Here is a 21,464-nt window from a genome sequence, read left to right as displayed (position 1 = left end):
TAGAAGAAAGAAAATTCTCAGTGTTTCTTGTGTATACAACAAAAGTCAAAGGGCTCCAGTGTTGTTTGGTTCCAGCATTCTTCAAAACATCATCTTCTGTGTTCTGCAGAAGAAAGAAATGCATAGAGACATGAGACTGACTGAGTAAATGATGACAGGATTTTCATTAGGAGTGCGCTATCCCTTAAGTTGACATCTAAAAAAGAATTACATTCAAACATTTTCTGTTTATTTAGATTTGTTAAATTGTTCTACATAATTCATCTCATGTTTTCTGAGAAACTCGCAAGTAATGGGGAGCAAAGTGCTTATCTTAATTTTAACCATATTTATTATTCATTCCTCAGTGCATGCCAGGAAGAGGAAAAATGGTGTGGAACTACAAAAAGCTTATTTCAACACTTCTCGTTAAAGCATATTGTAAAAGAAAAGCTGATTCGAGTTGCATTGCTTGTTTTCCTGGACATTTTAAGCTACAACAAGACGGTGGAGTATGGTGGAATCTCCCTTTGTTTCATCCAAATTCACAAAACAAGCCAGATCCCGTGTGGTTTCTGTGTCACTGCTGCAAAGTCACATCGTTTAAGAGAAGATAAACTTAGGGCATATGGTCCAGACTCCCCTCTGGATTTTATTCAGATAAATACAGGTTTGCACTGCCAGTGGGGGAAGCACAGGCCAGTGTGACCCCACCCTCTAACTACAGCCTTGAGGTCTGTGAGCGTTAAAAATACCCCACAGTGACCCAAGCACAAGAGTGAACCCGTCTGCCAAGCTCACTCCGTCTCTTCTCTTTACTTTCTGCACAAAACCTCAGCGCGGTCCTCCACTGTCCACCATGGTTATATCTGCATTTACATATTAATGAATGCTGTAAATATAAATAAAAACACCTTTTGTTAAAAGCAGATCAAAATATATATATAAAAAACAAAATAAAAAAAAGAAATAATTATTTTTAATAAACCCTTTTTTTTGGAAAACTCTATCTTTTGGAATATTATTTATTAATTTATACATTCATTCATTCATTATGTATTTTTTATGACAATTAAGCATCTTTCCCTCTAAATTCTCATTACTTTAATATGTTTAAATTATCAAATACTTTTATTCAGCAAGGATGCATTAAACTGATCAAAGGTGACAGTAAAGACATTCATAATATAATGTTACAAAAAATATTTAAAATCAGTAATAGAGTGTTCTTTTGAACTTTCTATTATCAAAGAATCTAGGAATTTTTTTAATCACTTTTTCAACAAAAAATTAAGCCGCACAACTGTTTTCAATCATTGTTTATGAGAAATATCTCACTTTGCCATGACAGGAATAATTACATTTTAAATAATATATTAAATGCAAAAATACAACTTTCTTTGCTTTTTTTTTTTTCTTTTTTTTTTTTTACAATCTTACCAATGCACAATACTTTGAACAGTGATGTAATTATTTTATTTTTTTATGTTGACATATAAGAACTGAAAAAAATATTAATTATCATAATGCAAAATTCCAAGTGGGTTTTAAAACGGGATTAAATGGCAAAAAATGTTTGGTTTTGTGCTAAAATATACCCAGACATTGTCCAGAGTTTGTGAAATTCAAGGTGTTTGTATATATCAGTATGTAAATGTTGAACACAAAACAAGTGAAAGAGAATGGGCTTGTGCACTTCAATAGCAGCCTCCCTAAAATGTTTTCAAATGAAGCAGTTCTGTGTGGTGAATGTTAACAGGGTTTATAGAAATGTACCTCTACATGGGCAAACAGAGGGAGTATCTGCGATAATGAGAAGGCCACTGACGTCGACTGGTCATATCTGGAAGCAGGTTTGCAGCAAAGAGGCACACAATGAACTGCATGCATAGGACATAAAGACACTAGCAACAGCCTGAACTGTCCCTTTTGTGTGCTGCTTCATGAAAGACAGGGTTCATCTGTGTATGGGAGGTGAGGGGCCTGTCGGGTGGGGGTCAGTGTATAGATGCAGTGGAAAACACACAGCCAGTGCTGTGTTTGTGTGAAAGGCATCTTTGTATGAAATATGAAGCACATTATATGTGTTGTGTGGTTTTGGGGGGCTGGATGAGGCTGGTAGCATTTAGCATGATAGATGGCACACACTTTGAATTGAACCGTCATGTGAATAATCAAAGGTTCTGATGTTCGCAATCAAAACGCATTCCTGAATGTTTATAAGGGTCTGGCTCTTTTTACTCATGTGCTCCACCATCATTTATATACTATAAAACTTGATAGAGCCATGAAATCCAGAAAAAAATTAAACGCAAAAAAGAAAGAAGTGATTTTTATTTAACTTTTCCCCTATATGTCTTTTAATATCAGATGGCTGGATAATTTATTTTTTTCCTTCAGATTATTCACACAAAACTATCGTTAATCAATTGATCATAAATTAAAATGATCATAATTAATATACATTTTGGATTAGTCAATTTAATAGATTAGTCAATATCAGTTATACGGTGTCAAGAATATTTTTATAGTCTAACAAGAATGATGAATGTAAGAAAAACAGAATAAATTAAAAACAATACTGCCATCTTGTGGTAAAAATACAACAATGCAGCTCAACCTTTAGCTGTTGTCTTGTTAAAGCAAAATAAAAGAAATGTAAGAAAATGTAAATATAATCTAAATATTTATATTTAGCTAGCATGTGTTTGGTATTCATTTAATTCTCTATGTATTAATTTTTTTATTATCTTGGGTTTTTTTCTTTGCTTTTTACTTTGCTTGTGTTAAGGATCTATTTATTTTTTATATCATCATCATCATCATCATCACCATAAATGTCATCATATAGCTTTATATATATATATATATATATTCCACGTTCAAGTGTCTGCCACTTATGGACAGTCAAGCACGTTATTTCTATTAATGTAGCATTAGTTATTTCATCATCATGGGCTTAATGTTTTTTTTTTTAATGTGAGCTTTATATTTTGTAAAAATGTTAGCTTACTGTTAAACATGAGCTTCATTTTTTAATGTGACTTAAAAATGGAGCTTCCTGTTAAAAATACGAACTACTGTTTTTTAAAAATGTGAACTTACTGTTAGAAAATATGAGCTTAAAGTGTTGTTCAAGTGTCTTATTGTGACTTAAAATATTAGCTTGATGTGAGCAATGTTTCTTAAATGAATGTAAATGTATAAACCAAATAAAGCTGTTTATGGAAAAAACAGTATTTGTATTAAATCATTAAAACAAGTAAACAACCATATAAAACTCGAAAATTTAAGTTAAGTCTATTTGCCTTTTTAAGTTTTAAGTTAAAATTAGTTATTTCATCAATTTTCATACGTGATTTTTTTATAAACTCTAAAACACTCTGTAAGGTACAAAGCTGTAACTAAGAGGTTCTAAAGTTTACAAGCTGTAGCCTACTAATGTGGTCCATGCTTCCATCCATCCCAAATGAAGCGGCGCAGGTCTCCGCTAGAGGGCGACATTACTCTGTGAGCACAGTTGGCATTGATTTCTGCAGGGAAATGGAAAAGCACAAACAGGTGGGCATGAGTATAGGGAGATTGAATGTTTTCATTATCATTGAACTTTTTTAAAGTTCAGTGTTTCTTCACTATCTAATTTGATACAAAGATTGACTTCCTGGTGTGATGTAATTCAAACAGGGTCAGACGTCTTAACAGCCAGTAATAGAAGCCAGCTGCTAAAATTAGCAGTAGAGATTTCAGTCACATCTGGGTGGATCTCTCTCCCTCTCTCTCTCTCTCTCTCTCTCTTCTCTCTCTCATATTTGTTGGAGTTCAGAAGGCTAAATGACTTCCATTTGTGCTTGAGGAGCCTCTCTCTGTCACACATAAAAGGCTGTGTATCTGCGTGCATGTGTGTGTGTGTGTGTGTGTGTTTGATGAAAGGGTTGTGCATGTGGGTAGAGGGCAGTAATTACAGCTATTCTCCAGAGCTGATAGTCAGAGGCCTGGACCGCAGCAGTGGTCACACCCCTTCCTGTCTGAACAGATCTGATCCTGCTGTTGAGTAACACAACCTGAAAACTCAGATCTGCCTCAACACCTCACAGTTCAGACTCCACTCGCTAAGTAACTGTTTAAACATCAGAGTTACCACCCCACTTCATTAGTTTTGGATGTTAATATCATGCATTTATTTTATTTATTAAACATGCTAACATTTAGTGAAAAAATAATTTCATTAATAATCTGATTAACAGAGATATGTTGTATTATATATTGTGACGAGTCAGCTGCCTCCTCCCTGATTGTCACCGGCACCCCGTCCTAAATCGCCGCCCTTCACCAGGCTCCCGACTGGAGTGGGTGTGAGAGGAGGGGCGCTGGACGAGTCAGGGCTGGCGGCGTGTGATGGGGCACACCTGAAGGAAGTGGAGCCTCATTACCGCCGCTGGTTAAAAGCCCAACGCGCCTCTCCTCAGGAGACCGGTCTCTTCCCCGTGCATGCACGCTGGTGTCCTCGTGGGTCCAGGAAGGGTGCGTTGAGGGACTCCCGCGCCACAAGAGACGTGAGCAGCCGGACCCGCGATCCGGAGGAGAACCGCACCCGTTTACACGGCCGACGGGCCAGGATGCCGGGCCGTCCATCCCCTACCAGCGCCGCGGCCGACGAGAGAGATGCGGCCGCTAGAGGAAGCCGCCCGCCCCTCGCGCCCCGGACCAAGGAGGGGAGCGCGTGCGGCCGCCGGACTCCGCCCCTTACCTGGACCCTTCCTCCATGAACACTGCCTGACCCACACGAACCCCGCAGCACAACGAGGACACCAGATTCCCTGTTATTTTGGACACTTTCCCCCTTTGGCCACTTTTATTCCCTTTGTTTTATGATTTCTGTTAATAAAAGCCTCTCCGAGGCCTGACGCCACGCCCACTGTGTCTGTCTTGTGCTCCTCCCGTGACTATATATATATATATATAATATTAGTGCTGTCAAATGATTAATTGTGATTAATTGCATCCAAAATAAAAAAAAATCACATGTGTACTGTGTGTGTGTATATATATATTAGTAATAAATATAAATATATATTCGTATTATTGTATTAAATTTATTCATCTATGTCTGGGTGCAATCTCCTTTCTTCCTTTCCTGTTGCTCAACATGAGTCAACACCATAAGAAAGAAGGAATCAGTCAATAAATATTGATAATTGTAGAGTTTGCATTAATTAATACCTTGCTAATTAATTTAATATAGTGATATTTTTACATTTTCCACAAATATTTGTTGATGGTGGGAAATGTTTACTATATATTTTACTAATTATAACATTTTATAATTATAATTTTGTACTATTTACTATTTTGAAGAGTAGTTGCAATTATTTTTAGTTGTAAAAAATATATATGTAGCCTATGTGGTAAGAATGAGGGTTTAATAGTTGGATAAACCTACAGGAGTGAATTCAGGTAAATTAAGCCATTATGCATCATTGTTTAAATTTACCTGAGGTCACCACGTTTAACATTCACAGCAAATTAAACGCAAACAATTTTAGCAACATTATAATTTCAAAAAAAATTGTTCGACTGTTTTTTTAACACAGCGTAGCCTACAAACACAGTAGGGTATTTAGAGAACTGAAAGGACAGATGTGTAAAATAAAATGCAGTGTAGATAAGTCAAACATTTGATGCTCCATGAATCTGCCTCCGCCAGCAGCGCTGCTTGTCTGCGTCTGGGCGTTTCGCGCATGCGCAGTCATCTCTCTTATTTTTTCCAGGCCACAGTGCGGCAGGCGGACCGCAGGGAGAGGGAGAGATTTTAGGAAAGACAGTAACAAAAGTTAAAGAAGAGGAGAAATCATGACACAAAACAGTGATCTCATCGATGGCCTCTTTTCGCCACTGCACTTGACATCCCTCATCATGGCGCTCGTGTCACCAACAAATTATTGATTTAAGTCGTCTATACCAACTTGAGGATATAATGCCGGGAAAAGGATGAGAACTACCGCAGTCGCCTGGAATTTCTTGTTGGATTTTAAGTCCGGCGCTCGGGGATGCAGTTGGAATTGTTTTTCGTGTGTATAATCAATATATGAGAGGAGGATTACTGGACTACACGAGAGCTTGGGCCGATCCGTTATATTTCACATCTCATTAAAGCATGGGAATGTCGTCCACCGCTCTGATCGCATAGTCACTCCCGCGGGACGCGATGCAGCCGCGCGCAGATGTCAAGATGGGTGATGCCGCAGAGATCAAGGAGAGCAAGAGGACGTTCATCGTGCCGACGATCAAATCTGTTGATCACTATGATTTCACCAGGGCCAAGATATCGTGCAGTTTGACGTGGCTCATCGCCAAAGCCTTCGGGTCTGGTAGGTGGCGCTTAACGGTTTGAAAAAATCGTACATTTGAGTGCTGGGGGAAGTTTTCTAGGGCTGAACACTATCTCAGTGATTTAATATCAAATTTTTCACAGTGTGGACCACAGGGGGCCGCAAGGGAATTCTAGGGGGTCCGTGAAAATGATATACGAAATGAGAGTGTAAAAAAAAAAAAACCGTGTATGTTTCACACACACACACACACACACACACACACACACACACACACACACACACACACACACACACACACACATATATATATATATATATATATATATATATATGACTGTAAAAAACTTTATTATTTTTAATAAATTAAAACTAATAAGTTAGAAATTAAATAATTAAAAATGTAGCCTAATTTAAATAACTAAAAATAAAACAACAGCAAAAAAATAATTCGGTTAAAATAAGTAATCAAATGAATAAATAGATACAGTACAATAACAGCACTTTTAGCTTTAAAGAAAGCAGAAATTGTCAAATTAATATTATTTAAGCATATTTATAATTTTTTTTTACAGTAGCTATAAATTGGGTTTTTGTACAAACTCTTTAGATGGCTTTTCAGTTTTACAGGATGGGGTCCTTTGCGTGAGAATGACCATATTTGGTGGCAGTGGCGTTTAAAGGATTGAAAAACGTCAATTGTTTTGTCTTTCATAACTGTTATGGTTCGTTACAGTTTCTATTGTGAAAACTTACCCTATGTAGTGTGACACCTTGCTGTTGCTCAATATATTCAATCAACTGTATATATTTTTTTTTTCCTAGGCAGTGACAGGGGACATGTTCAGTTGTTGTTGTTGTTGTTGTTTTGACAAGACTTCAAAGCATGTCTCTGTACTGAAAATAAACTTACTCTGAGAAATATGGTGTAAAAGTGTGTCAGTGTGCCTATTTTCCCTACCAGTAATTAGAATTGCAGTGGACATATTTTTCAATTTAGCATCCTGGCCATTTATTGGAGGGATTTTGTTAATGGGAAACATTAATTAGTTAAATTATGAAAAGATAATAAATGTGTTGTTCTCCTTGGACACATAAAAAGATTAAAATGATTTCTGTAATTTTAAAGTTATTTTATGTGCATATATGTCTCATGAGAACAGTATACAGAGGTTAAAAACTATGAATTTCAGAAAAAGTTTAGATGGTGGTAGCTCTTGCCATGTCTGCAGAAAACATTAGCCTAGATCCCTACATAGACTCATGAAAGGCCACTGTCTGGCTCATGGCTCAGAGTCCTTCCCCACAGTCCATAATGAATGCTCAAAGCAGATTCTCCACTTCTGCACACAGTAATAGGATTGAATTTTCCAGAATAGGTCCCCGTGGAGGATGCTGGAATAAACATAAACACAGACTATCAAACTTGCATGGCCTTAGTAGTTTGGCTTTTATTGCTAGAGCGGCCATCCGGCCCACAACAGAAACGCCTGTGGATTGCAGTGCAATAGGGCCAAGATGATGGCTCCTGGCAGAAGTGTGTGTGTGTGTGTGTGTGTGTAAAAAGTCTGCTTTTCTCATTGGAGTTGCTGGTGTTCATGAACTCTAATGATAAATTGTTATCTAATTGATAAAGCATGGACTTACTATGATCTCCATTACAGATTTCTCTGAATCACCTAAATTTGAGTCAGTGTGCTTTTGTACTATTACTATTGTGCTTGGTCGCCATTGTTTTTGGACATTAAACCTCTTGTGAATGAATGTGCTTAATTGTATTGAATGTAGAAAAGTATATAAAAAAAACAAAAAAAACTGTACTTCATCATTTTTACATTTCTTCACACACTTAATAAGTAGGCTACACTTTAAAAGGGTCATATGGTGCAATTAAAATATTTCCTTTCTCTTTGGAATATTACAATCTCTTGGTGCAAAAAGAAGATCTGTAATTTCAAAGACTAAGGCCTCAAACCCAAAGAGATATTCTTTATAAAAGTTATAAAAAGTTATAAAAGTTAAGAGTCAATAGCTCCTAACACGGCTCGTTCTTACACGCCTCCAAATGTCTACGCATTTTATGGAGGAATGTTTCCTGATCCTTGGAGAGTAGACTACAATGGCAGCTGTTCTAACTTGCAGACTGTAAGTATGATTATATATTTAAAAGATTTCCCACTGACAATTCAAACACGCTGGTATTATCATTATAATCAGTAATTATGTCTCCACTGGATGCAACAAATGCTTTGTTTAAAATGGAGTTTTAATATGTTTGTCTCGGCGCTCTGGGACACCTGACATCAGAGTATAGAAAGGGGTGTAACATTTCCGTCACGCACTTGAGGTATTCGGCCAATCACAATGCATTGGTTAGCTGGCCAGTCAGAGCACACTTCGTTTTCAGAATGATGAACTTTGTAAAAATTGACGCGTTTCAGAAAGGTGGGGCATAGAGGAGAAACAACAAGTACATTGTGGAAAATAATGCCTTTTTTTTATTTTTTTTATTTTACTTAAACCACATAAACCCATTTCATTACATCAAATACACAAAATAATGTTATTTTTAGCAACATCATATGACCCCTTTAAGAGTGCAGTTTAATTTCAGATTAAAAGTTTTAATTTAAAGTACATCATTTGATAATCTTTTATTGTGCTTCTAAGGAGTACATTTAATTGCTAACTGTTATGTTATCCAATATTACAATATTAAAAATCCATTTAAATTTGACATACAAGTTTCAGAAATTACAATAAAGTATAATTTATTTATCATGAATGCATAACAGTTCATTCGGTAGTAATCGTATTTCAAAGACAATTATGAAATTATATTTAAAGATGTATTTACTGTAAGTCCTACTGTAAGTGGGTCACAAAACACTCTTAAGTTCAACGAATTGCAGTTAATAGAATTTAATAATACATCTTCATTTATTTGCGAATAACATACAATCTAGTGTCCAATAACATTAAATTAATTTGCACTTCAGTTCAATTCTTTGCATGCATATTATTTCCCATAACAAAGACTTGCTTTAAAAGTATGCTTAAGTGTACTTCTATTTGACAAGGGACCATACATACAGCAACATGTATTTTGTATCCAGTGATTTTGTCAACATATTTCATGCAAGTAATTTGTAATACCTTGGTTCATGAATGTGGTATTTTTTAAAGTACTATGGTAGTTTTTTTAGTAAGGGTGATAATATCTCCCCATCCGTCACTGCTCTTCACAGCAGAATGAAACTGCTGATCAGCATGAGAAACAAACACAGGAAGACGAGCCGCCCCATTGCAAGGCATCCTCAGAATGGAAACAGTCTGGTGGATGTCTGTTCACCCAGATACTTTTCTCGGAAATGAAAATAAACAAGGCCACAAACAGCTGTTTTGAGTGCCAGTAGGCCCTCATAATGACATTGTCCGTGTCCTGTCTTTCCCTCCAGCCTAACATCTGTGAAATACTGCACATACCACAACAGAGAGAGAGAGCATTCGTTTCTGTTACATCACTGAAGCCTGAGGAGCGCTGGGAGTGTGTGACATTCACATGTGACTCTCTGCACTGTTATTCTCTCTGTTAACTGTTATTAAGGACCAGGAACGCTTATGTTATGTTACATGAGGGACTCATAATGTGGAATGTGAAAATTATTACTTTCTTTGTGTCTTAAGATGATAGCATCAGTTTGCTATTAGCAAACAACAACAATCCAGTTAGTTAATGAGGAACAAAATCAAGTCTTGTTCAACTTCTTTTTTAATTGCTTGAGAAGCCATTTCACATTAAAGAAGAAAAGACAATTACAATTGCTGTCCTTAACATACGTACAATTTGGTCAATGTCATTATACTTGGAATGATTATATGTCAAGAACATCTTTAAAAATCTATAGAATGTAGGATTATTTAGAAAACACATGACCCAAATGACCTTAAGATAATAATTTCATAAAGGAACTGAGTTATGTTTCCTTACTGTAACATTTTAACTCACAAAAAGGCAGATTTGAACTTTTGAAAGGCTTTTGTGAGCTGTGGTGACTCGCTGCCTCAGGCTTTTCTCTCTCTGACCCCTCACTTCCTCCCTGTGTTTGTCGTGCCTTCGAGAGCCCGCTTCCTGCCTCTGTCCCCCATCTAGCTGGGATGAAACGTGGGGGAAAAAACTTTCCATAACCAGGCAGCTCTTTATGAGCATGTTCAGGAAAAACTGTGAGCTTTACAGAAGCAAATGTGTGTGTGTTTTCGCTTTTGGCTCTGAACTGGCGGAGCCTGCGGGGAAAAGGGTTTCCATTGATGCAGCAGCTTTTTGTAAAGATTTGGGAGGAATTTTTTTAAAGAGTTTTTAAATATTTAAAATACACAAAAAAACATTGACAAGAAGTTATAAGTTAATGCTGGAAATACGTGTTTAATACAAATTGATAATGATGGTCAACTAATCATGCAACAAACATTTTTTAATTCTAATTTATTTATTTAATTGTATTAGTTTAAACTTGTTCAAGTTGAATAATTTTTTTTTTTAAATAATAACATTTACTTTAATATATATATTTTTTCTGTATTTTTTATTTTTAATGTTGAATTATTAATTTGTATATAATTATTTTTCTTAAAATAAAAAAATTCTTTCCTATTTTTTATTTTTAAAGTGTTATTTTTAAGCAGGAACAGCAGGAATTGCACTGCACCTTTAAGACACATATTTCCTGCTGCTGAAAAACATACACACAAAGACATCGTGAAAGGAAATGACCCGGGAAGAGCAGGAATCTACATCACCTGTTGTCTGACTCAAACACTGAAGCATTATGGGGTGCCAGGAATTTCCTGCTTCTTCTAAACTCAGACATCTTCAGTCGCAGCTCAGCGTCAGAAACAGCAGAATGTTTGATCTGCAGATGTTTTCATCCTAAAGCTGTTATTTTCTGTTTGTGTGCATCATGACTGCTTTGTCTTTTAGGCAAGTGCTCGTGACTCAGTTTTTGCAGGCCTATACCCGGGTGTTTACACGTGTGTATAATTGTATTTGCTTGCTCCTCAATGATTGCAGTCTGTATGTGTGTGACTCAAATCATGCATGCCTGTACCTGTCTGTTTGTGTGTATTTGAGTCTATGGTGCTATTCTGAAGATCTTCAGTAAATCGGATTAAGCGGGAGGCACAATGGGATTAGACTGAAAACATTGTGTCTCTCTTTTCAGGTTCCACTTGTTGACCAAGCATTGATTCTGAATCAGATTTAAAGGCACATTAAAAGATTATTCTTTTCACCTAAAGAAATGAATAGTACTTGTTTTCTTTTTTTTTTTTTTTGACAAAATGATTTACCCACTTCACGTAACCACCTGAATAAACACTTTTTCACATTAGCCTCCAAATTCTTGGACACTTTTGTGTAATCAATCACAATCTCTCTCTTTCTCTTTAGACTGTGTGCCTGTGGAGTTGGAGGATCCATTCTACCGAGACCAGTATGATCAGGAGCATGTGAAGCCGCCTGTTGTGTCTCTGCTGCTTTCTGCTGAGTTGTATTGCCGTGCTGGGAGTCTGATCCTCAGGAGCGACGCGGCTAGACCTCTGCTGGGGCACAACGCCATCATCCAGGCCCTCGCTCAGAAGGGCCTCTACGTCACTGACCAGGAGAGACTTGTGACTGAGAGAGACCTCTGCAAGACCCCCATACAGATGGCAAGTGATTTGGCACTACATCTTCATTTTTTTTCTGTTGCTGACATATATTCAGATGTAGAGTGCAAGTGTTTATTTTAATGGTGATGTGACCCTGCAAATTATTTCAAAAGAATGTTGCAGTGCCTTCATGGTACTGTAATGTGTGCTTAGTAGAAATGCACAATGCATGGAGACTAGGGCTGTGCAATTTGGTGATTTTATTTTATTTTTTCTGATAAAAATTGTGATTTTAAAAAAGTAAAAAATGCTTCTTTGTAGGGCTGCAATTTGGCCAAAAGTTTTAATTTAATAAAAAAATAATAATACTTTTTATTATTCTTTTAATATTATTGTCATTATTCAGTAAAATATTAAGTAAAATAAGAAATATTACTATTGTAACATTTCACTGTAAAATAAAAAGTCAAACATTTAGGAAGGACATAAAATTACAATACTTATATTTATGTCTTAATTTTTTGTTTAGATTACCTAAAATAATTTATTAACATTGTTAAAGATAATATTTCGCAAATCTCAAAATGAATATGAATTTTTGTACTGTGCATTATAATGTTTATTTATTAATTTACTTAATTTAAAATTATTGTTTTTTTGTTTTTAGCTTTTTATTTTGGATTATGTAATTATTAATTATTATTAATTATTTAGACAAAATAGTATAGAATTTTAATACTATAATTTATTATGAAAATGTATTTAAATTATCTATTCATTTTAATTAATTAATTTAATCCCTGATTTATGAATGTGAATATATAATATACAAACTGTCGGACCAAACAATTAAAATGCTAATTAGGCAAGAAAACCTCGTGCTTTGTTCATCTGAACAACTTTAATTAGACTTTTTATATAGTGAAAGCGATTATGCATACATTTGAATAAAGCCAGATCAGTTTTTGTAACAAGTGAATACGTTCGTTGACTTAAGACATAACACAGAATACACTCTTTTTTGCCACTTGCTGGCATATTTTGTGTAATACGAAGAAATGATTACTGAACGAATCAGTGAACGATTCTTTTTGGTGAACGAACTGAAAATGTACGAATCTCTTGAAAGAATCATAATTTCTGCCACTAATTATTAGACAGACTTCTATCTGTATTAGAACTGTTAATGACGACAGAGAACAACAGGGAGAATGTGAGCTGTATGCGCTCAGGCGCTGCCTTTCTCAGCGCCGTAAAAATAAAAGTCCCGTCTCGAACATATCGGCCAAGCAGAAAACTGTATCTGCCGATGCCGATATTTAAAAAATCGGATGATATATTGGCCACGACAATATATCGCTCGATCACTACAAAACATAATATATATGTAATACCTGGCATATTAATCAGCTTAGTGTTATCATTGAGAATTTTAATGTTAGTGTATCCTTACCCTAAGCTTTCATACGTCTGCTGTAATGCCTTTATAGTGATTTTCATAGAACTAGCAAAAGAAAGTAAAAATTATTTTGGTGTGGCTGTAATTGTTAGGTTTTCCTTTGTGTTACTCTCAGAAGTTAGGGCAGTGATAACATGAAATCTGCTGGTACTGAACTGGTAATGCAAACTGCTGTTTTTGGTGACTGTGTGTAAGCTGCAGTGCACTTCATTTAAGGGTGTTGTAGGGTGTAAAGTGTAGGGTGGATAAGGTGCAGGTCTGAACACTGCCATATTAGGTACTGCTGATGTCTGCATTGCAGTACTCCCTCTCTCTCACGCTCTCACCATCTCTGCAGTAACAGTCAGTATCCTTTCGGTGTTCAATTTTGGTGCTTTTACCTCTCCGAAACCAGAGTGCTCAGTCTAGACCATCTGATTTAACACAGAAACAACACGCACATTAAGACACTAACACACACACATCCACAGCTCTCACTGTTACAGACTCACCCTATGTACAGTAAGCTCTAAAATGAAAACACATTTCGGTATGCTATCAGATTTGTCTTTGGATCAGCCACAGTGTGTGTGTGTGTGTGTGTGTGTGTGTGTGTGTGTGTGTGTTTATGATTGGCAAGGTTATTTGGATAAGAAGAGCACATGTGACATGAGATTTAGAAAAAAGAATGTGACCTTCGTCGGTCTGCAAAACTCAACCATAGGTAAACCCACTGTGTCCAAAAAACACAGCTTAGTCTCCTGTCTCTGTACGAGTGCACACATTATGTGCACATGGGTGGGTGTGTCTGTTGGCATGGCGATTAGCACTGCGGCAGTGTGTCGAGGTGTGTGTGAGTTGGAGAGGAGGGGTCTGCACTCCTGCGAAACTGCATTGATGAAATTCACTTTAATCAGCATATTTGGGAGAAAAGTGTTGACTGCACATACACTGTCACTCCGAAGGTTAAACACTAAATGTAGTGGTTTAAACTGCTTGTATACAGTGAGGGTCTGATGTAATGAAAATGCTTTTATTTTGTATAATTTTCTAGTTTAATCCAACATTGTGCATTTTAGTTTATATTATAACATTAAATAGAATTGCAATAATTAACATTGCAGAATGTCTTAGTATTTAGTTTGTTCCTGTTTTGCTAATATAAGGCAGCATTCAAGCTGCATGAACTCTGTAAGTTTGTGTGAAACCTGATGATCATGATTTGAGATGAGCCAAACAGTGTCTTGTCCTTTAATGGAGTAACATCTTACCATTTGTGATATTACCGTTTGTTGATATTTCACCTAGAAATAGTGTAGAATATAAAATATTTTTTCTTAATTTCATGTCATGATTTGTATTTGTTTAATCTTTTTTTCAAAATCCTAAAACTTTTTGTTTATTTCCAGGGTTAAATATTAAAACGATTTTGAAATATTTTTATTCAGTTTTAAATCTGAAGCAATACATACATATTGTTCAAAATTAAATCTATCTGTTTTAAATAACATCTCATGGACACTGTTAAATATATTAGAATTCCTGTAATGTATGTATGTGAGCGTGTGATACAGTAGTTGAAATTAGAGTTCATGTCAAGTGTGTTGTCCCAGACACGCGATGAGTATTTTTTCCGTGTGTGTGACTGCCATATTTTGGTATTTTGATTAAATAATCATCAAGTGTTCTAAAATAAAAGCAAATAAAGTTTGAGAGTGTGCATACAATATCCATATGTATGTAATTTCAATGTGGCCTTTGTGTAGATATTTAAAAACTTCTGTCTAATTAAAAAATTTGCTAATACATTTTGAAAATTTTAAGTTGCTTCTGTTAACATTAATTTAAGAACTATGAGCTAGCTTTAATTATCAATATAAAGTTAACATTTAATATTAATATTTCTATTTATTTACAAAGTAATTCAAAATAGTTTTTTTTTTTTTTCAACCTAGCTATCGGTATCTGTAAAATCCACTATCGGTCGACCTCTAATTGTAATGTTCTGTACTGTACGTGAGACTGAAAGTCAAGAGCAGATGAACAGAATGAAAACTTTTTACAGTATAGTTCCTAGAAGTACTCTGTTTTTCAGTCTTTATCTCATGCTCTTCACCTTCTTTGGCTGGCAGCGCTCCACCGGTTAGTAGGATAGAGGAAAAGCACAACAGGTCTTTATGCAAAGAGAGGAAGAGAGAAGAAAAGCATGTTTGCATAGCGAAGCATGAACCCTCTGAAAATGGCATTGCATACATCAACACATTGTGTTGTAAAGGATACCTGAGCTCTCAGAAGCAGTTCCAGACCTGCCGCTCTCACCTTTGATGATATGAAAGCAATTCCTGTTCAGACACACTGTCCCAGTCCAGGTTCATGAGCACCTCTTTGGACCTTTGCTTTACATTTAGACCAACCGTTAATAAGCCAGTGTTTTTTTTTTAAACAGCCGAAAGTATATGACAGAGAAATGTGAAAATCTATTTTTATAACGTACTGCTACAGTATGAAAATTCAGTGTTTGATTTACTGAAGCCTTGTTTGGTGCTTCTTTACAGAAAGTTAAGTGATTTGAAAGTCTCTGTGGTTTGATAAACAGCCTGCAATATAGAGGCAAACTCATAAGATAAATTCAGCCTGACAGGGCCTTGTAATCATCTGCTATCTCTAAACAGCACTGTTTGAGGTGAACTCCAGACTCTGGGTGTTTGTATTTGTTTCTAATATAAAAGATGCAGAAATGTGTGTATAACGTGGAGTGTGTGACAACGAAGTTGAGGATCCAAATGCTACATTCAAAATTAGGTCAAAACAAGCAGGGTCAGACACCAGCAAACAGGTACAATCCAGGGTGAGACAAAAGAGTAATCCACAAAACAGGCAATGGTCAAAGCAACAAACAGGCAACACAGGCAAGGCAAAAACTAAGAAACACAGGAGCTTGGAAACGCTACAAGCTAACAATAATCAGCGATGAATGTGTGTATATGAGTGTGTCTTTTATAGTCCACCTGATTAGAATCGGGGTGTGACTGTAAATTAGTTCCTAAGCAGGGGTTATGGGAAATGTAGTTTGGTTTTCGGTGGCAAAGGTAAGGGATAGAGATCCCTCTAGCAGAGTTCATGGACACTCCAGCAGGCCGTAATAACATTGTGTAAATCTGGGTGTTAACCCTAAAATGGATTTTTATGCATTTGCTAGTTTTCTGTACAGAGTATCATATGAAAAAGAAGTAAATATATTAATGTAACAATGCATTTCAGTTTACTGTCTTTGTTTAAAAGTTCTGTCTTATTAATAGACAAATGTTCTCATATATTGTAAGCATTCATCATATACACATCAATATCATTTAAACAAATCTTTGAACATTTCATAAATATTTAATTCCCCAAACATGTGTACTCTGTGTGATGCACCGTCCATGTGTTTGGGTACGGACATTTTAGTAAGTAAATTTGACCCATTTAAACACTAAAGCTGTCCAAAGAGATTTAAACTATGCTGTGCTATCCAGTCAGCCATTATGTCTTATTCATGTCATATTTATACTGAGTTCACTGTTGGTTATAGTGTTTTTCTTTTTCTTTTCTTTATTTGTGAAAAAAGTAGGATTACAAAATCAAGACTTATTTTTACAGTATTTTACAGAATTGATATATTTTGCATATTGATATATATTTTCCAATTAATTATTTAATATTTAGTAAGTATATAAAATAAACATTCATTTTATTGCAGGAGTTATGCATGTGTTATTTACTTTAAAATGTTATCTTTAAAATATTGTCTTTAAGAGTAATAGTGTGATATTACATATACCATTGCTACAGGAAACACTAACCTAAAACATTTCGGGAAATATTTGTATTAGGACAGTTAAGGATGGTTCAGTGGGGTAGTCAATTATGAACTCAGTAACAGCTTTAAATGATTCACTCTGTCTGAGTAAAAGGGCTGAAACGATTAGTCGACATGAGCGACATTACAATAAAAAAATTGTCTACAAATATTTTTATTGACAAGTAGTTGTTTGATTTAATTTGACCTAATTTAGAGCCTGCAATAATGCGGTTTGACCAGTGTAGCGCTGTAGTGCAAGACTGTAATTCAGCTCTCCTTGATGCAATTCAAGAGAAGAAGAGATACAGCGCTCAGCACTGCTTCAGAGAAACGCATGCGAGCCAAACCGAATAGCGTTTGGATATGAAAATATATGACGCACGCTTTCCTCTCAATAATGAAATAAACAACAACAACAAAAAATCACAGCAGTGTGAAAGCAGCAGTTAAAAATGCATCTTATTACACCAATGTGAATGTGTGCATGAGCTCAGTAAAGCATTCACGACACGTCTATAGTATTTTATGCAATAACTTATATCAAGCAGCTTTACGGTATTAAACATTATTATTAAATTTTTGATTAATGTGATAGTTTGGTTTGCAGAGATCAAAGCGTAATCTAGCTCAGGACTGTTTTGATTATCATAACCCAGTAAGGTATTTTAAGAGAAATTACTGTACAGTCAAAAGTTTTTGAATGGTAACATTAAGATTTTTTAGATTTTTAATGTATTTTTTTTTTTTTTTTCACCAAGCCTGCATTTATTTGTTTCAAAATACAGCAAAAGCAGTAATATTGTGCAATGTTTGTACGGTTTAAAATAACTGCTTTCTATTTGAATATATTTTTAAAATGTAATTTATTCTTTAGATCAAAGCTGAATTTTCTTCAGTCTTTAGTGTCACATGATCCATTGGAAATCATTCTAATATGCTGATTTGCTTGCTGCTCAAGAAACATTTATTATTATTATTATTATTATTACTACTATCAATATTTAAAACAGTTGAGTACATTTTTTTCAGGATTCTTTGATGAATATAGAGCCAGAGATCAGAATTTATCTGAAATAAAAAGCTTTTGTAACATTATACGCATTACCATTCAAAAGCTTGGAGTCAATATATATATATATTTTATTGGGGTGGGGGTTATTGTAGAAATTAATACTTCTATTTAGCAAGGATGCTTAAAATTGACAAAGACATTTATAATGTTACAAAAGATTTATATTTCAGATAAATGCTGATCTTCTGACCTTTCTATTCATCAAAGAAACCTGAAAAAAATATATTCAGCTGTTTTTGACAGCTCTGAGAACACCTAAACCATGGAGATGAAAAAAATATGAACATACACAGAAACTGCGTGGCAGCACTCATTTGGACATGCTGAATGTTTGGGTGGAGTCCAAAGAAAGATTTTTGAATGCTTACAATAAATGCTTGGTAAGCTTCTTGGACTTAAGATATCACCCAGACAGATTAAAGAGTAAAAACATAAACGCTTGTCATCTGTTAGTATTCATAAAGAGCTTTAGTTTTGCATATTGAATTTGTTAATATTTTATCTTTTAGGCAAAATATGAGCACTTGCTGGATAGCCACATCTGTGTTTCTTCTTAAATGTATTTTATACAGCATGTGGATGTGAATCTTACATAAGTATTTTCTTCGTTATTCATGGATGGTGAAATACCAAGACTTGCTGATCTCCCTGGATTAAACTGTTATTTGTCCATTTTAGTGGCTTAAGGATTGCTTGATTAAGTTACATGTCCTTTTTAAAATTTTAATCAGAATGTTAAAGCAGGTCAAAGGGATTTAAGGCCAGTCACAGCCTACAGATTTACACGTTTAGGCACTTGCTTGATGTTGTCTCAAAGTTAAATATGTAACAGATAATAGAAATAACATAACTTCACATGGAAAAGTACAATTACTTGGGACTAAGAAACTCTACAAATACACAAGTAATGGTTTACCACTGTTTCATTATCCATGGCTGCTATAGTAATTAAGCATTTTATACTTGTAAATGGGCTTAAAGGTGTCACTGTTTAGAATGGGAATTTTCTCATGATTGACAAGTAGTTGAAAACATTAAATATATTGTTAGTAATCAGCTGGACAAAATATATAACACTAGCCTAGTGGTTTTTGGATATTTTACTGCAAATAACTTAAAATTGTACCCCATTTACCAAGCCCATTTACCAGTATAAAATGCTTAATTACTATATCTTTGGATATTGCAATAGTGGTAAACCATTACTTGTGTATTTGTACCATGTCTGCTTTTCCATTCATAGCCCTTAAGATAACTCTAGAGTATTTAAACAAGCATTAGCATTTTGTATCAAGTTTGTATTGGTATTTTGTTTCAGCTTTGTGTAACATGCTGGAAATGTCTTATGAAAATGTATTGTTTAAATAAGAATGTGTAAGGCGTATAATTAAAGAATCTCCTTCAGATTAAGATTTGTTTGGAGTGGGCATTTTTTGTTAACTTTTTGCTGTATTTCTAGGGATATTTAGGCAGTTTAATTTAAGGGGAATTAATGAACTCTCATTAATGTAAGATTTTAAGATCCAGGATGGGGCTAAACTTAGCATGGCTGAAAGCACTCAAAAGAAATCCTGTTTTTTCCTTCTTTAGTTTTAGTGTTCTTTAAGGCTCTTATGCAGATTATATAAAATGATATAATAAAATAATAATAAAAAGATATATAATGTGAAAGCTATAAAATATATAAAAAAAATATATGTTACAACAATTATTGCGAACGCAATTGAGGAATTCTCTGTTTCACTCTTCTGTAGTGTAGTTTCAAAGGATAGCTACAGTGCAATCCTTTTTTTTCTGGCTGCCATTCTTTCTCACTACCACTACCATCATCCTCAATTGACTCAGATGATATTTTCTCCGCTATCCTGTAGGCCTTTCTGTAATGCTCTGTTCTTGAGCTCTATTTTCAAGAACAGCAGTCACAGTAATATTAATTGCAACTGAACAATAGTAAGTGATGTCCAATTAAGTTACAGATATTTAATCAGAATTTCCTCCCAGTCTAAAATCAATACTTGGAAAATGTAGCAATGTCTGCTTAAGAAGTTGCATGTATGTTTCACTTTTCTCAGTGTACATTTACATAAAATTACACAACATATTAATGTTGTTTGTCCCTCTTGTAAATTAGGTCCCTTTTATTAACAGTTATTTTGTATTGAGAATTGCTAGGAAGAATCAATGCTTTTATCAATAACAATCAATTATGTTTTTTGTCAATTTAGACTTCTCACCTGGCACTGATTGACACTCTGATGATGGCGTACACAGTTGAAATGGTCAGTGTGGAGAGAGTGCTGACCTGCATACAGAAGTTTACCCCTTTCCTTCCTGAGGAAGACTTCCCTTATGATGCTGAAGAGGCCGTGACAACATGGATCAACAAGGTGAGATCCCTACAACTCACATTATAATACGTTAGTTGCCTACATGTCAGTTTTAGTGAATTTCAGAATGTCATTTTTTTTCTTAGTGGATTTTTTCAGATTACCCAAAATGTCTTGTTCTTTTGGGTCTTCCGGGCCCCCCTGTTGTAGTGAAAAATATACAATTTAATACAATAAAATTTAAGATGATGACACTTGCACCTGCTTCTCCTGTGATGGTCCTCAATGAATACTTATGTTTTCCGTTTCCTCTGAGTCCTCCACTAAAAGCAGGACTTAGATGAGCAACGTGTTGGGCAACTTCTTCTCGCAAGTGGTTCTGCGAAATAGAAGTTCCACCATTTCACTTTGCCTCCTTTATTGAACTCAGACTATGTATTAATTCTGAACACTTTAAATTCTGCAGAGCTCTCATAATATTAGTTTTCACATTCATTTTCACACAAGATATCAAGCGATGTCATAAGATCCTCCTCTTTCTTTTGAAGAATCACTGAACTTCCCTCAGCAGATGGAAGAAGTCTCTAAGCATTTTGCTTGTTCTGGCCCAGTTTCAGTTTGGTCGGGGCTCTTCTTTTGGAGGTCTTATCCTTTTAATCTTTTCCCAACTTTATAAATTTTTCCATGGAATTAGCACTTTTAAGTTCTGTATTTTCTTTTTTTATGTGATTTTTTTTTCTTTTGATATTTTGGGCATTTTTAGATATTTGTGTTTGATCTGTTGACATGCCGTCTTTTTTTTCCACTGTTGTGTCTAGCCTGGCCTCCGTGT

General features: G+C 35.2%; 1 protein-coding gene across 2 annotated transcripts in view; it reads left to right on the top strand.

Moving 5' to 3' along the window:
* The first annotated feature begins 5,731 nt into the window (after positions 1–5,731).
* LOC113120856 (calmodulin-regulated spectrin-associated protein 2-like) overlaps positions 5,732–21,464 on the top strand; it is a 31,458-nt gene continuing 15,725 nt past the window's right edge. For both annotated transcript variants that reach the window (XM_026290976.1, XM_026290967.1), the window contains exons 1-3: positions 5,732–6,347; positions 11,755–12,014; positions 20,531–20,692. In XM_026290976.1, the coding sequence (XP_026146761.1) occupies positions 6,185–6,347; positions 11,755–12,014; positions 20,531–20,692 (585 nt within the window). In that variant the 5' untranslated portion in view covers positions 5,732–6,184. The remainder of the gene's footprint in view (positions 6,348–11,754; positions 12,015–20,530; positions 20,693–21,464) is intronic.

This window comes from Carassius auratus, chromosome 2, assembly GCF_003368295.1.
Source record: "Carassius auratus strain Wakin chromosome 2, ASM336829v1, whole genome shotgun sequence".
NCBI classification, from domain to species: domain Eukaryota; kingdom Metazoa; phylum Chordata; class Actinopteri; order Cypriniformes; family Cyprinidae; genus Carassius; species Carassius auratus.
Note: the sequence above shows the minus strand (reverse complement) of the source record. Positions and strands in the feature narration are given on the sequence as shown.